The 15,589-nt window shown below is 40.2% G+C and overlaps 1 protein-coding gene across 4 annotated transcripts in view; it reads right to left on the bottom strand.

The window, feature by feature from the left end:
- LOC106800061 (zinc finger protein 82 homolog) overlaps nt 1-14,633 on the bottom strand; it is a 29,256-nt gene extending 14,623 nt beyond the window's left edge. For 2 of the 4 annotated variants that reach the window (XR_015549588.1, XM_087422204.1), the window contains exons 1-4: nt 14,483-14,632; nt 7,334-7,419; nt 5,840-5,966; nt 4,673-4,765 (exon numbers count right to left, since the gene is read on the bottom strand). Coding sequence is in view for 3 of the 4 variants with exons in the window: in XM_087422204.1 (XP_087278330.1) it covers nt 4,673-4,765; nt 5,840-5,966; nt 7,334-7,342 (229 nt within the window). In the remaining variant the exon portion in view is untranslated. Of the gene's footprint in view, nt 1-4,672; nt 4,766-5,839; nt 5,967-6,945; nt 7,301-7,333; nt 7,420-14,482 lie in introns of those variants that run through there. The other 2 variants (XM_087422201.1, XM_087422202.1) reach the window with 2 other exon arrangements.
- Nucleotides 14,634-15,589: the final 956 nt, after the last annotated feature.

Genomic DNA, 15,589 nt, shown 5'->3' with positions numbered 1-15,589 from the left:
AATATAAATGGTATCAGAATTAAGTTAATAGGACATAAATTCAAAATACAAAAACTAATAGCCTTTATATACATATTTAACAATAAAATATAAGGGAGAAAAAAGATCCCAGTCAAGACAGTAACAAAAAGCAAACTTAAAATATATATGTAACCTTTATGAGGAAAACTCTAAAACACTCATGAAGCATTTGGCATTAGATTTTCTAAAGAAATCATATACTGAATCACAAAAGGGAGATTACTCTGCATAAGGCGAGAGTGGCCTACCAGGGGTGTTCACGCTGAGAAGTTGAGCAGGTACGGACACAATAGCTAACAACAGAGTAAATACTGTGTTCAAAGTGGCCAGGTATACTGAATCCTGCAAATTATTTCCCTTAGGCCAGGCAGCAACTATTCGTCTGCCACCAGAGTAAGCAATAGACATGGAGGCTAGGGCATGAGAGACATGCTAGTGGCTAGTCAAGTCTTGGGGATATAGCTACATCCACAGGACAAGTTGACAAAGCTCTCCTGCCTCACAAGAGTTAACTGTGTTTGTTCCAAACAAGTTTAAGCCAGTTTCACTTTTTCCCTGAAAGTACCTAATTTAATTAAATAATATGTAAACTCATAAGTAACTAAGAGAAGAGACTGATTCTATGAAAATGAAATGGAACACTCTGGAAAAACTGGTCATAAATACACATTGTTAAAAATCACGGTGGTCAAACATTTAGTGTGGGAAGGATAATAGTAAAAGACAGGGGAAAACATAACAAGAAGGGTTCTGCACTCATATTGCAAGTCTGGTTCTTGTTCTACTTAAAAAAATTTAAAACTAGAAATAATAGACTATGCTTTATGTATGCAGTTTAGATGAAAAATTAAATATGAGACAATAAAAAGGAAGGCTTGGATACATATCAAAAGTATTGGCATACATTTTAATGTTGAGAGTTAATACTTTTATGGTATGTACATAAAATATCTAACACATTTTTACGAATTAATAGACCAACTACCAACGGATTGGATCAAAGGATTTCTATTTTATTAAAGATTGCTGATGAGAATATAGAAAAATATGTCTTTTCTTTAATTAGCTAAAAATACATAAATATAAAAACATAAAGGCAGTTCCCCCTTTAAAGAGAACCAGCTTTAATTGAATGAAAAATGTCACATAAATCACCTGGACTTATTACTTAGTCTGTTTGGGCATTGCATTTTATTTTATTATTATTTTTTTTTGTGAGGTTTTTTGTGAGGAATATCAGCCCTGAGCTAACATCCATGCCAATCCTCCTCTTTTTGCTGAGGAAGACTGGCCCTGGGCTAACATCCAGGGCTGTCTTCCTCCACTTTATATGGGATGCCGCCACAGCATGGCTTGACAAGCGGTGCATCAGTGCACTGCCGGGGATCCGAACCTGGGCCACCAGCAGTGGAGCACGTGTACTTAACCACTACGCCACTGGGCAGGCCCCTGGGCATTTTATTTTTTAACCACCCTGCTTTGTTGATACAAGAAGGTCTGGGATATAGAAGATTTGGTTCCAAGGAAGTCCTATTTGCATTTCAACACTGGGGACAGTGTACAAAGATCTGAAAATAATAAAACTTGACATCCAAGGAACTGTACTTCTGAGAACCAATTTTAATCACATCCTGAATAAGTCCATACTGAATGCTAATCTTGAACAATCTTCATGTTCTATTCATCATCATCTTTCTTATTTCACTGAGAAAATAGCAACATTAGAAGAATATTCTGTCCTCTCCACCACACTGACCAACCTACCTGCGTTCATAATTACATTGTTTTCTTTTTTAATAATTTTATTTATTTATTTTTTCCCCCAAAGCCCCAGTAGATAGTTGTATGTCATAGCTGCACATCCTTCTAGTTGCTGTATGTGGGACGCGGCCTCAGCATGGCCGGAGAAGCGGTACGTCGGTGCGCGACCGGGATCTGAACCCGGACCGCCAGCATCAGAGTGCGCGCACTTAACCGCTAAGCCACGGGGCCGGCCCTGTTTTCTCTTTTATTCCCTCTTGTTCCCTGGATCCTATCCTCTTCCTCCAACTCAACCTCAAAGACACTGCTCCCACAATTATGCTCTCTCTCTATTGCATCAATTTTCCCTACCTATAGAATCATTCCCCTAAGCACACAAACATGTTCTAATATTTCATATCATAAAATACACTGCTTATAACCCATATCCCCAGGGTAACAATGAACTCTATTTCCCAGCTTCCCTTCATACATAATTCCTTCAAAGAGTTGTCTTATACTCATTCTCATCCCTGCCTCATCTACTCTTTTCTCATTAAGTCATTCCAATCACGTTTTCACCCTGACTCTACTAAAATCACTCTTGACAAGGTCACCAGCATTCTCCATTTGCCAGAACCTGGGGTCAATTCTCAGTCCTCGTTCTCTATCCCTCCCACCTGAAACATTTTCTTTTGTTTTCATTTTATATCAGTGCCTGCTCCTTCTCCATCTCCTTTGCTGCCCCCTCTTTCAAAGGTCTAAATGGTGGAGTGCCTGTCTGATGGAGTTCGCCTATCGGCTTTCTTCTGTCTGCCTGCCTTCTTCAGATGATGACATTCAGACCCATGGATTTCAATTTCAACCATAAAGTAAAGACACCCAGGTGTATATCAGGCCATAATCTCTCCCTGACTCCAGGTGTACATATTCAGCTGCCTACTCAACATCTCAAACTGGAAGAATAATACACATCTCAAACTTAAAATATTCAAAACAGAAACTCTTAATGTTGACCTTCAAACCTGCTCTATCTTCCCCACCTCAGTAAACTGTGCTTCCATTCACCCAGCTGTTCAAGCTAACACCCTTAGCTCCTCCTCTGATTTTACTCTTTCCCACTTACTCCACTTATAATCCCATAGGCATGTTCTTTTTGGCACTACCTTCATACATATCACAAGTCTATCAGCTTCTTACTATCTCCTACCATTGCCTTTCTTATCCACCCACCATTACCTCTAGTCTGAACAGGTGAAATTGCCTCCATACCCGTCATTCCTGCTTCTGTACTCAACCAGAGGGATCATTTTAGAACATAAAGCAGACCATAGTTTCCAATTTCTCTTAATGATTATATTATCTGGCCTTTGCCGGACTCTGATCTCATCTCTTGTTACTTTCCCTTCTCCTTCCCTGTTCTAGCCATAATGGCCTTCTTGCTATTTCTCAAACATGCAAAGGTAACTTCCTCTTTAGGTCTTTTCTATCTGTTCAGAATGTTCTTCCCCTAGAAAGTCACACGGCTTGAGCCCTTCACGTCTCCCCTCAAATATTACTTCCTCAAAAAAGCTTTCCTTCGTTGGCCCACTCTTCTGTATGCATGTTATACTTCAATAAAACTTGAAGAAAGAAACAAAGGAAGAAAAGAAAAAAAAATGAATGATCTTATTTAAGACATCTAACTTTGAGTCAACAATTGTTATTATGGCTAAATGTTTACAGACTAAACTGATATTTTCTTATTCACTTGGAACCTCTGCATTTCGTTTTGTTTTTTACTACTAATAGTTGTAAATGTCATTTAATTACCTAAATGTAAATAAGAAAATAAGTTAGGATTGGGAAAAAAAGGCATGTTTTTCTTTCCTTTGGTAGAAAACGAGTCAGGAGATATAAGATTATAAATAGCGTGGGCATTAAAATGGCCCTATTGTTACAAAATAAGAACTTTTAGCCTAAAAAGAGTCTCCTCAGCCAGACTTAAGAATATACAAAGAGCAAAATACGAAATGATAACATATATCTCTATATAAAGAATTTTAAGGATCTTTTTTTAACAAGAGGTTCAAAAAGAGATGAAAATAGCACAGGGGTAGAAGCTACACCAAGGGATCCTTCTTCCTATAGTCTATCACATTTCCATATATACACACATGGAAAAAGGCAGATAAGAATCCAAGGATCTGTCTTCTAGAGTAATTCATATGAAACTTTAATTGTTGATAAAACATATATTATTACAATGTCAAGCATATTTTTCTGTGTGGTCTACTATTTCCCATTTAAAAATTTATGAGAAAGTTAGAAAAAAAAGGCTTCTCTGACCATAACTAAAACAGCCTTCCCATCCCACCCCATTCTCTATTCCCTTACTCTGCTCACTTTTCTTCATAGCTCTCTCTTATTACCTGACATTATATTTTCTATTTATTTACAGTTACTATGTTTCTCTTATTATGAGGTAAATTCCATGGGGACAGATACTCTATTGGTTTTATTTACCACTGTATCAATAGTGTCTAGCATAATGTCCAGCTCAGGGGTTGGGCTAACTATTTGTCTATCTATAAACGCAAAAGAAGAAAGCAACTGAATCAAAATATAGATAGAATGGCTGTCAACAGCAACAAAGGGAGCACTTCTCCACCCCATGCCCCCTTCAAAGGGAGGGAAAAGTGGAGAGAACAAAAAAAAAAGGAAGAATGGTAAATGGGATAAAGAAGTAGTTCTGTTAGTACCCCCAACTATGATCTGGATTTGCTCCCCAGGTCTCAGACTTTTTCTCCTCAGGCCATGGACGTTTATAGAGGGCTTTCTAAACAACATCAGAAGGGTGTGCCTCTTGCCTAAGTAGCTGGGCGGTTTCCTCTGATGATGGCCTCCTCCTGCACGACTGGCCCTCACTCACCTGGATATCGTCGTCTTCCTTTCCTCACAACTTTCCAGGGCTCTTTTCCTTGCTCCAATAAGGAAATTACATCTGGTTTAGAAATGAAGCGTCCTGGTTAGAAGAAAAGAAATGTAAGGTGATATAGAAATAAAAAATAAATTTGAAACAACTTTGATTCAGTCTTGGTTAAAGTTTTAATAAACTATTGGTCAAATGGTAATTGATAAGGCCTTTAGAACAAAAAAGGGCAAGATGGTTAAAAAACATTCACATTAAGGTTACATAATAAACAGAGATTAGAGAGGGAGGGAAAAGGTCTTATTTTAATTTATATTCATACAAGTACTCCTTCTTGAGAGGCAACAGTGGTTGAGAGCTCAGACTGCCTGGGTTCAGATCCTGCCTCTGCCACAACTCAGTTGTGTGACCTTGGACAAGTTACCTCTATGCTTTATTTTCCTCATCTATAAAATAGTGATAATAATTATACATATCTTACATGATTGTTGTGAAGGTTATATTAATACACATCTATATCTCAACATTGCCTAGATTATATACTAAGCACTACATATTTTTTTTAGCTATTATTTATTTTTACTGTTATTTTGCTGAGAGGAAAACAAGAAGCTTCCTAAGGCATTTATCGTTATTTCTTAGGATATTCATACAATGTTAAATGCAAAGTTCTTGGATTTTTAACATTCAATCATAAAAGTAGGTAAAAGTGAATGTCTTTGTTTATTAACAAAAGGAATAAGTTCTTTTGAATTGTAAATAAATCCCATTGATCCAACTTACCACCAGTCAGAGAAAAACCAAGATACAGGTTGTAGCTGTTTTCCTTATAGGTATACCAACAAATAACAAAACACCTAGAGCAATTCTGAGTTCAAACGCAAAATGAAACCTGATTTCTTTGACACTGGTAAGGCTGTAAATCACCCAGGTTTCTAATCCAGCCCTTTCATCATTAAGGAAGGCCTGAAAGCCACTTAAGGATACAGAAGATGAATACGCTTAATGGAGGTGCTCACTTCCAAACAAATGAGGCTCAAATCATTCCCTTGAGAACAGGGAGCAGAAATTCATATAATTTCTTGAAATATACTCCTGAAATTTCTAGAGAAGAAAGCTGATACTACAGAGAACAGAGTCTAAATTACGAGAGGCAGATCACTTTACCCAATGAGACGAAGTTGCTGTAGTTCTCCAACATTACATCTCTGTACAAGTCCCTCTGTTCCAAGTCCAGGTATTCCCATTCCTCCTGAGAGAAGACTATGGACACATCACTGAACATCACCGATCCCTGAAATGACAAACCGTATAATACAATTAAAATTCAAGAAAATTCGTTTTTAAGATGGAAGGAGAAAAGATGGAAGAGATACTAAGGAAACAGACCATATGGCAAGCAAACAGGCTTGGGCTGGAAGCCTGCAACGTAGTGAGTTAGGAAAAGAGCGTGCCCTAAGCAGCATGCCTATGTGTTCTCTTGAGGGATCCTGCTGCTACAGAGATAGCCTCTTGTGTACTCTGGCATATCTTAATTATCCAAAGATGTGTGGGAAAGAGAAAAAAACAATGAGTTTTCCAATTAACTGAAATACCTTATATAAACCTTCTGCCTGCTACATACCTCCCTCATAAATTCTCAAGAAGTGTGAGTTCTTCCACCCTTTCCCCTTATAGAACAGATTTTAAAACAAGTTTCCCTATAATACATCTATGTTAGAAAAGGATCTGAATACAATTAAAGAATTTCTTCGAAGTTCATCATTGAATCAGATCATATCACAAGCATTTTCCCATTTATGAGATTCTTTAATGAACTTCAAAAAAAAACTGGTTGTATAACAGTCTATGCAATGGACATATGAGACTTAGTCACTCTTCTATACTTAAATATTTTGGGTCTATATAAAATATTTAAGGTCCTCCTCAATTCTGAGGGTCTATAACTATTATGTATCTGCATGATCTTCTTACTGGCTATCATTTTCCATCCCTCACTGTATGCATTCCTTGATCCTGAGATGGAGCATACTGATGTAGATTCTGGATACTGGTGATCGAGAATCACAAAGATGTCATTCTAGACCAGCACATCCTGTTCACCTACAAATGGAACCCTGCTCCTGGTGGATAACTCTTAGGGATTCCAGGAGAAGATCCCTGATCTCTCTGCATGCAACACCCAACCACATCCCTACCCAGTCCTAAAAGCCTCACAGAGCATGAGATCTCACCATACATTGAGGCTGAGGCCAACCAACAGCAAATCTTACCTTATATACTTGGAAAACTCAAGTCCAGAAAAGTTCAGAGTTTTCCCACGAGTAGTCAAATGATCCCATCCTCTCTCATCAACTCACAAAATGGCCAAACATCTCTCTCAAGGGATTTCATTTCTGTTCCACTGCATCTCTTAGCAAAAGACTGAGCACATATGAAAGATGCTGAATGATTTGTTCAATGAATATGTGAACAAAGACCAGAAAAAAGAGGACTCATAGGATAGGCATTGTTCTATTTAGCCTCATCCCTCACTGGATTTGGAGGAACTGGGAGAAGGTTATTAGATGTGGCTCTGATAGGTAGAAAGTTTCAGGATAGAGAAATGTTCATAGGATCTTAACATGACAGTATTTCCAGGAGAAAGACAGAGTAACTTACATGGGCCATGGTTTAGAAATTCAAGAACTGGTCAGTCCTCCTTGGGGTTTTCTTGCATGGAGAAGCAGAGTTCACAGAGGCCAATGCTAGGGGGCAGAAAAGGAGGCCATGAGATCAGACAGGCCTCAGAACTCCCAAAATGACTCGAGCTAATATGTCCTTTCCCCTCCCTTGACCTCCCCACAACACACACACACACACACGCATGCGCGCGCACACACACTGAGGAAGATTTGAGGGAATCTTGACAAATCTAATCCCTACTTGTAAATTTCAGGGCTAGTAAGAGGCCACATCATCTAAACAGGATTTCTTTCAAAGAAATTCTCACAGGCCTGCTTGGATTCATCAGATACAAAGAGAGAAATTCATAAGGACCAACTCTGGCAGCCATTACCACTGCAAAACTGCTGCATTGGCAGCCCTGCCTGCCTGCAGCCATAATAATAACTTCCAGAATCTTGTGGGCTCTTCAACCATTTTCAATTAGAATCATCCACATTGCTTTCCAAAATGACTTTCATTTGCCATTCTCTTTCTTACAACCTAGTCTAAAGAAGTGTGGATTCATGCTCTCAACAGGCAGATGGTAACACATATCTATATATCAAGAATTTTCATGTGATGCCTATTTTATATACAGTAACTGTATCCTCAGGATTGCTATGTAGAATAATAATTACCCTATCTATGCACTGGATCAGAAAATTCATGCTAAAAGAGCTGAAATCACTTGCAGAAATTCAGTTAGTAAATAGCAAAGCTGCATCTGGACTCCTCATTTTTCTAACCACAAAGTCAGCTGTCATTCAGCTCCAGCTCTTGCCTCTGAAACCACGAATCTCTTGTTCCAATGAGAGAAACATGAGCATGCATGACTCACTAACAAATAGAAATAACACATCGAATCACCAAAGGATATTAAATCTCACTTTGAGTACTGATGCCCATATTAACCAGTTTGTGAGGAAATGAATATTCTAACCTGCAGACTTTGTAAATTTAAAAGTACATACAAGCAGCATTTAAACCATGCACTTAAACCCTTTGACTGAGAAATTCTATTTTTGGGATTAAAGAAAATAATTGTTTATGTAGACAAAGATGTAAGACTGTGCTGACAGACATTACTCATAATGAAAAAAGCTGGAAAGAACCTCAATGTCCTTCGGTAGGAAATAGATTAAATAAATTATAAAGCATCCATAGAGTGAAAAAACTTGCCATTTAAAAATGATGACGTAGATCTTTAATCGGAAAGATGGAAATATGTTTGCTACGTGTTGAGTGAAGAATGTAGGTAATAATGGTTGTGAGTAGTGTGATCCTGTTATGGCAGGGCATAAATAACTGTATGCATATACATATTTGTGTATGTGCAGAGTAATCACTAAACGCTAAGGTTTAGAAAATATATGAGGACATACAAAATATTGAAGATATGTAGTCTTTAGAAAAATAAAATAAAATGGACATTATGATTATATTGGTAAAGTATACATATATATCAGCATAAAGAGGCACTAACAGGCATCAACAGATAGAAAAAAATCTGCAAAGGTTGCTTATTTCAACATTGTGATCTTAATTTTCTTCTTTTTGCTTGTATTTACTTCATAATTTTATATGGTGATATACACTTTGGAAATATATTTTTTACATTTTGCAAACAGGAAGCTTTTCTTCAAATAGGTGAAAGAGACTCACTTTTTAGAGCAGTCATCCCTTGAACTTGGAGAAAAAAGCTGCCGTGTTTTTCATTTCAGCTCCCCATACCTGAACAAACTCTACGATTTGTAAGTTGTTCATGTACCTTGGAGTTTTGTCAGGAAAAGAATGGTTAAACATCCCCAACTAACGCCTTGTTTCACTGCTGCTGCCTCTCATAGCTTCTTGACTGATGCATTTATCTTGCTTCTGAACCAGTGATTTTAGCCATGATGTCCTCCAAAGAGCTACTGAAGCTTCTTGCCCTGTTGGTCTCACTTTGCATCAACATCATGAGAATAACAACTGTGAGGCATAAAGCTTATTTCATAAAATCCATTTACCTCCACAGAAATCCGAAGGGTGTGGTATTATTTGGTCACAACCTGACAGTGCTTGCTATAATCAGAGACGTCTCCTTCCCAGGAACTCCCAAGCCATGCCATCTGACTGTTTCAATGACCTTTATCACACTTGTCTTAGTCTTATTCCTGCAGAGGTTTATCTACCTCAATAGATAATAAGCAACTTAAGGATAGCAAGACGTCATTTTAGTCACTGTACTTTCCCCAAGCACTAGCACAGGATCTGGCATATTGTGAGTACTCTATAAATGTCTGATAATTCAACCTAGAAATTCCATTTCTAGGAATTTATCCTTCTGAAATATTTGTAGAAGTACACAAAGAGATATATGCAAGGAAGTTCATCACAGAATAACTTATAACCAAAAGTCAGAATACCTAACTGTGGGCAACAAGCTAAATAAATTATGTTTCACTATATGAAGGCATATTATGTAATTATTAATAATGATGATACTGGTATCCATGATATCCACGATAAATTACCAAGTAGGTAGACTAAAAAGAATATGCACAATTTTGGAAAGTGGTTCATATATGAAGAATACAGGCTTTGTTGTCAGGATCCAGGATATGAATCAAAGCTCTGACAGTTATCAACTAGGAGACTTTGGACATGTTACTTAATTTTCAGTGCCTCTGTTTCCTCATAGATTAAACTAGAGAATAATAACAGTATCTATCTCATAGGGCTGTTATGAAGGTTAAATAATATAATACATATAAAGCACTTAAAATGGCTTATTATAAGCACTGAATAAAATAAAAAAAATCACATGCTCCTTATTCCATTTATTAAATAAAATATTAAATAATTTTTAATTAAAAAATTTAAAAATTTTTGATAAATTTTCTTTAATAATTTTCTTTAATAATTTTAATATGAGGATGCCCTTTCTCTTTTTTCCTTATAGTAAATTTCTTGAGATTTTCAGCACTGCTCTTTCTTACAATATTAATACATTTTAGAACTAGGCTTGAGAATGTAATTTTTCTTAATAATGTTAGTAAAATAGATTCACAAAAATCAAGAGGGCCGCCCCGTGGCTTAGCGGTTAAGTGCATGCGCTCCGCTGCTGGCGGCCCGGGTTCGGATCCCGGGCGTGCACCGACGCACCGCACCGACGCACCGCTTCTCTGGCCATGCTGAGGTCACGTCCCACATACAGCAACTAGTAGGATGTGCAGCTATGACATACAACTATCTACTGGGGCTCTGGGGGGAAAAAATAAATAAATAAAAAATCTTAAAAAAAAAAAAGATTCACAAAAATCAAGAAGTAAGCAGTAGAACAAGGCCTCTCTTGCTCTCCATCCCTAGCAGCTGCAAGGAGACACCATTTAGCATCATAAAACTCAAGAAATTTGATTTGATAAGGTGTCATACTGAACACATTACAAACGTTTCAAGTTCTTCTGTATAATGTCTGAATATGTCACTACTACCACTTTTTTCCCCTGTTATTATAAATCTGTAATTAGGAGTAACCTTAAACCACTAAAAGAAAGTCTCTATTTCTGAAGGGATATCTTAATAATTTGTTGCTCTAGTAATTGTTTTAATCAATGTCTCCATAATCCTAAAAGGTGTAAATTCTTGAAGTGTTTTTCAAATTAGAGGGGAACAACTGCACTTCCCTTTACTCTGTACAGGCATAACAATATAATAAATCTTATGACTGTACTGGATTTCTTTTTCAAAGTGTTGGATAGTTTTTATCACCTTAAATAATCAATTTTTGTGATTCTATTTTGCAAAGCAAACATATGTACACAAGTGCACAGAAAAATATCTGGAAAAACAATCATCAAAATAGTAATATTCATTAACTCTCGATGGTGGGACAATCGATGGGCAATTAAAATTTTCTTCTTTATAAGTTCCTTATAAGGTCTCTGTATTTTGTTTTCTTTTTACAATAAACCTGCATTAATTCTATCATCAAAAACAAAAATTAAACTATTTCCATACAAATAAAACAAAAAACAGAGTTGGGGAGAGGGAGTATCTTCTAGTTGTTAACAGAAATGTGAGGCTATAGGCCTGTAACATGAGGGGGTTCCACAAAAAAAAACCCTGGCATGGTAGAAATAAATAACATTCATCAATTCTTTTACTGTTCTTCATCAAAAACAACGAGCTTCCTTCACTATTTTTCTTCTGTGCCTGAACACAATCAAAGTAAGCAGCATTCCCAAATTATTCCAAACTATACAGAACAGTATTTGGTACAAATAGATGCTTTATCTCTGCCTTTCTCTACTGAATAATTAAAATTTCATATTAGATATAATCTTTGCAAAATGTCTTACAAACACCTTGCTTAAAATCGATCATCTACTTTTTTTCCTTCTCATGATTCGCATAATACCAATGGCATAAAATTGCATCACATGGATGGATTGTGATTTATTTAATAATTTCCCATTGTAAGACACTAATTTTATATAAGTTATCCCAAAGAACATTCTCAGATATTACAGTCTTTGATTCTAGGCCAGTGGATCTGAATCTTTTTGGGTCATGTTTGATAATCTCCTTAAATTATGGACTTCCTCCCCAGAACAATGGTATATTAAGAAATATTTACCACAATTTTACTCATAATTTCAAGGGGTTTCTGGTTCCATGAAAGCCCCAAATGGGTTTAAATTACCTTTGTTTAAGAATTCCTTAATATCCAAAATATATAAAGAACTCATACAACCCAACAACAGAAAAACAAACAACCCAATTAAAAAATGGGCAGATGGGGCCGGCCCCGTGGCTTAGCAGTTAAGTGCGCGTGCTACGCTGCTGGCGGCCTGGGTTTGGATCCCAGGAGCACACGACGCACCGCTTGTCAGGCCATGCTGTGGCCGCGTGCCACATAAAGTGAAGGAAGCTCAGCTCGGATGCTAGCTCAGGTCCAGTCCTCTTCAGCAAAAGGAGGAGGACTGGCATGGATGTTAGCTCAGGGCTGATCTTCCTCACAAAAAAAAAAAAAAAAATGGGCAGAGGATCTCAACATTTTTTCAAAGAAGATAGACAGATGGCCAACAGGCATATGAAAAGATGTTCAACATCACTAATTATTAGGGAAATATAAATCAAGACCACAATGAGATATCACTTCATGCCCATCAGAATGGCTATTACTAAAAAGCCAAGAAATAACAAGTGTTGGGGAGGATGTGGAGAAAAGGGAACCCTTGTATACTGCTGGTGGGAATGTAAACTGGTGCAGGCACTATGGAAAACAATATGGAGATTCCTCAAAAAATTAAAAATAGAACTACCATATGATCCAGCTATTCCACTTCTGGGTATTTACCCAAAGAACACAAAAACAGTAATTTAAAAAGATATATGCAACCCTACGTTCATTGTAGCATTATTCAGAACAACCAAGACTTGGAAACAACCTAAGTGCCCATCAACAGATGAATGAATAAAGAAGATGTGGTATACATATATATGATGGAATACTACTCAGCCATAAAAAAGATGAAATCCTGCCATTTGTGACAACATGGATGGACCTTGAGGGTATTATGCTAAGTGAAATAAGTCATATGATTTCACTCATATGTGGAAGATAAAAACAACAAGAAACAAGCACACAGATATGGAGAATAGACTGGTGGTTACCAGAGGGGAAGGAGGCTGGGAGGACGGCAAAAGGGGTAAAGGGGCAAATATGTACAGTGACAGATGGCAACTAGACTTTTGGTGGTGAACACGATGCAGTCTATACAGAAGTCGAAATATAACGATGTACACTTGAAATTTATATAATGTTATAAACCAATGTTACCTCAATAAAAAAAAAAAACTTATCTAGACCATTTGAGCTTCTCATTTTTTTAAAAAAAGTGCCCATCACAATTAGCATGGTATTTTCATTTCTCTTCCTCTATTGGAAGCGGATGGGAAATCTCTGAAAACCACCACATAACAACAAATAGTTAATGTTTACTAAGTACTTACGAAGTATCAGGCACTGTTCCAAGAGCTTTACACATAGTTATAAAAAGAAAGCTCACAGAAGAATGGGAAGTGTCTGCCAAATGGACATGTGCACATAGGCACCAGGGAGAGGGCGTAGGTAATAATTCAACGGACAGGCCATTTAAGGAGGAGGAGGCAAACGGTCCCATGTCCTAAAAAATAAAAACGCATTCCACAGAACCAGAGGAAATACCCACTCGCCTTGACCTTGACCCTCAAGATGGGCAACAGTAACTCATTCCTCCTCCTCCTCAGGACCCTTCTCGTCCAGTTTGACAAGATGGGGAAGAAGCGGATCTTAGGACAACAGCCTGGCTAAAGCAGGGCACGCCCCGCCCACACCTGTCCCCACCCCCCGCACCTGTCCCCGCCCCCCCCACCACGTCCAGAGCGCTGGAAGAGGGGGAGAGTACTGCTGACCCCTCCCAGCACTGGGGAAAGGCCAGGGGCGCGGAGGTGCGGGACGGGAAGCGGACTTCACAGCAGTGTCCCGGCGGGAACTCGGTGGTTCTGGAACCTGCAGTGGGACCCCTCGGCGCCGTAAGCGTGCGAGCGAGGCCGCGTGTCCGCGCCCGAGGACGGCGTGCGCTGGGAGGACTCCCAGGAGTCAGCCCGGGCACGTCCACGTCTAACTCTCCGGTCCCGAGCTCGGGTCTGAGCCTCGGCGCTGGGGGTCTTGACTCCGGCGCTCGGATGTCCGACTGCGGGCCCTCTCCGCGGCTGGGCCCGTGCGGCTGAGGGCAGAGGGCTCAGCTGTGACGCCAGGGTCGGAGTCACACAGTTCGCGGCCACGGCAACCTGCGCTCACGCTAGAGGCTCTGCACCCACCTGAGTCTCACAAACGCCATCACCCAACCGGGCCTCCCAACCGCACAGTCCCGATGCCACGCCCCAGCCCCGTCACGCCCACAGACACACAGCCGCACACGGCCGCCCCACCGCCGCTCTCGCGCACTCTCGGGACTGAGGCGCGGGGTCCCGACGCTCTGCGGTGCTGCAGCGCCTCCTTTCCTTCTCCTCATCCCCGGGCCGCAACGCTTTTCCGACAGACGGCCGGAACCAACGCTCCGAGCCCGGACTGCTCACCTGGGCGCCGAACCGGTCTCGCGGTGATGCCCAGCGGAAGCGAGGGCCCCGCGGCCCAGTCAAACCCACAGTCTCCGGGGCCTAACGGGTCGCGCGCGGGGGTCACTGGGAGCTCCGGCTGCACGCGCCGAGGGCGCAGGCGCGGCCAGCTCCAAGAGGCGGAACGTCAGTCCCGCCGGCTAGTAGAGGGCGCCGGGGATCCAGTCTGGCTCCGGTCAGGGCGGGGTTCCCGGCCTTTTGTCCCCAGAAAGTCACGGCAGGAGCGTTAAAGCGGGATGGGCGTAAATGTGACTCTCCGTGGGGCCGTCTGGGGAGTCCTGTGACCACGGACCGCGCTGTGTGTGTGTCTGTGGAGTGGTTCCGCTGCGATTGTTTCACTGGGCGGAGCTGGTTTGAGTTGGAGATCGTGGGACTGCGAGGACCAGAATGCGGGCTGTGAAGGAGATTTTATGACTGGGACTGTGCGTCGGGCTGTGTAGGACTGAGAATGCTGTGGGGGCCTTTGCGGTAATGGGGTTGCCTGGGAGTGCGTGAGACTGTGTTTCTGTGAGCGTGTCTGTAACTGACTGAAATTGTATGGGGCGCAGTTCTGGTAGATTTGTTTCCTTGGGCCTTCCCTGCAGACATGGACGTGAGTCACTCGCTGTGTGTGTGAGGACGCAGGCGCCTGACTGTGTGGCGAGTGTGCGCCTCTCGTGTGTGCCTGCGGGCCTGAGGCGAGGTGGCGGCTGTCTGGATGATTGGATGTGACCGAGAGCCTCACTCGCCGCAACCCTGAAGTAGGTAAAGGAATGTTGCATCTTCAAGGAGCATCAGCTTTATTGAAGGATTTGGTGAAAAAACTGATTTTTCTGGAAAATTATGTATTTATTTTACATTTAATCAGAGGTTTACTATGGAGAAGAAGGTAAATAACCATAACTTTGAAAATAAGATTTCAAAGCAAATTCCTTTTGTGGAGTAGTTGATTTGCTTCTGCCCCAGAGTCCCATGAGTGAGCTTTCCCAGTTTCTTGGTGTTAAGGGGATTTTCTTGGGAAGATTTAATAAGCCCTGGACTAAGAAAAAACATCTTTACATAAAAGAGAAGCGGTGTAGTTAGAGCAGA

Source organism: Ceratotherium simum, chromosome 33, assembly GCF_057802395.1.
Source record: "Ceratotherium simum simum isolate JZ-2026a chromosome 33, ASM5780239v1, whole genome shotgun sequence".
Classification (NCBI taxonomy): Eukaryota; Metazoa; Chordata; class Mammalia; order Perissodactyla; family Rhinocerotidae; genus Ceratotherium; species Ceratotherium simum.
The sequence above is the reverse complement of the archived record's forward strand: the minus strand, read 5'-3'. Positions and strand labels throughout refer to the sequence as shown.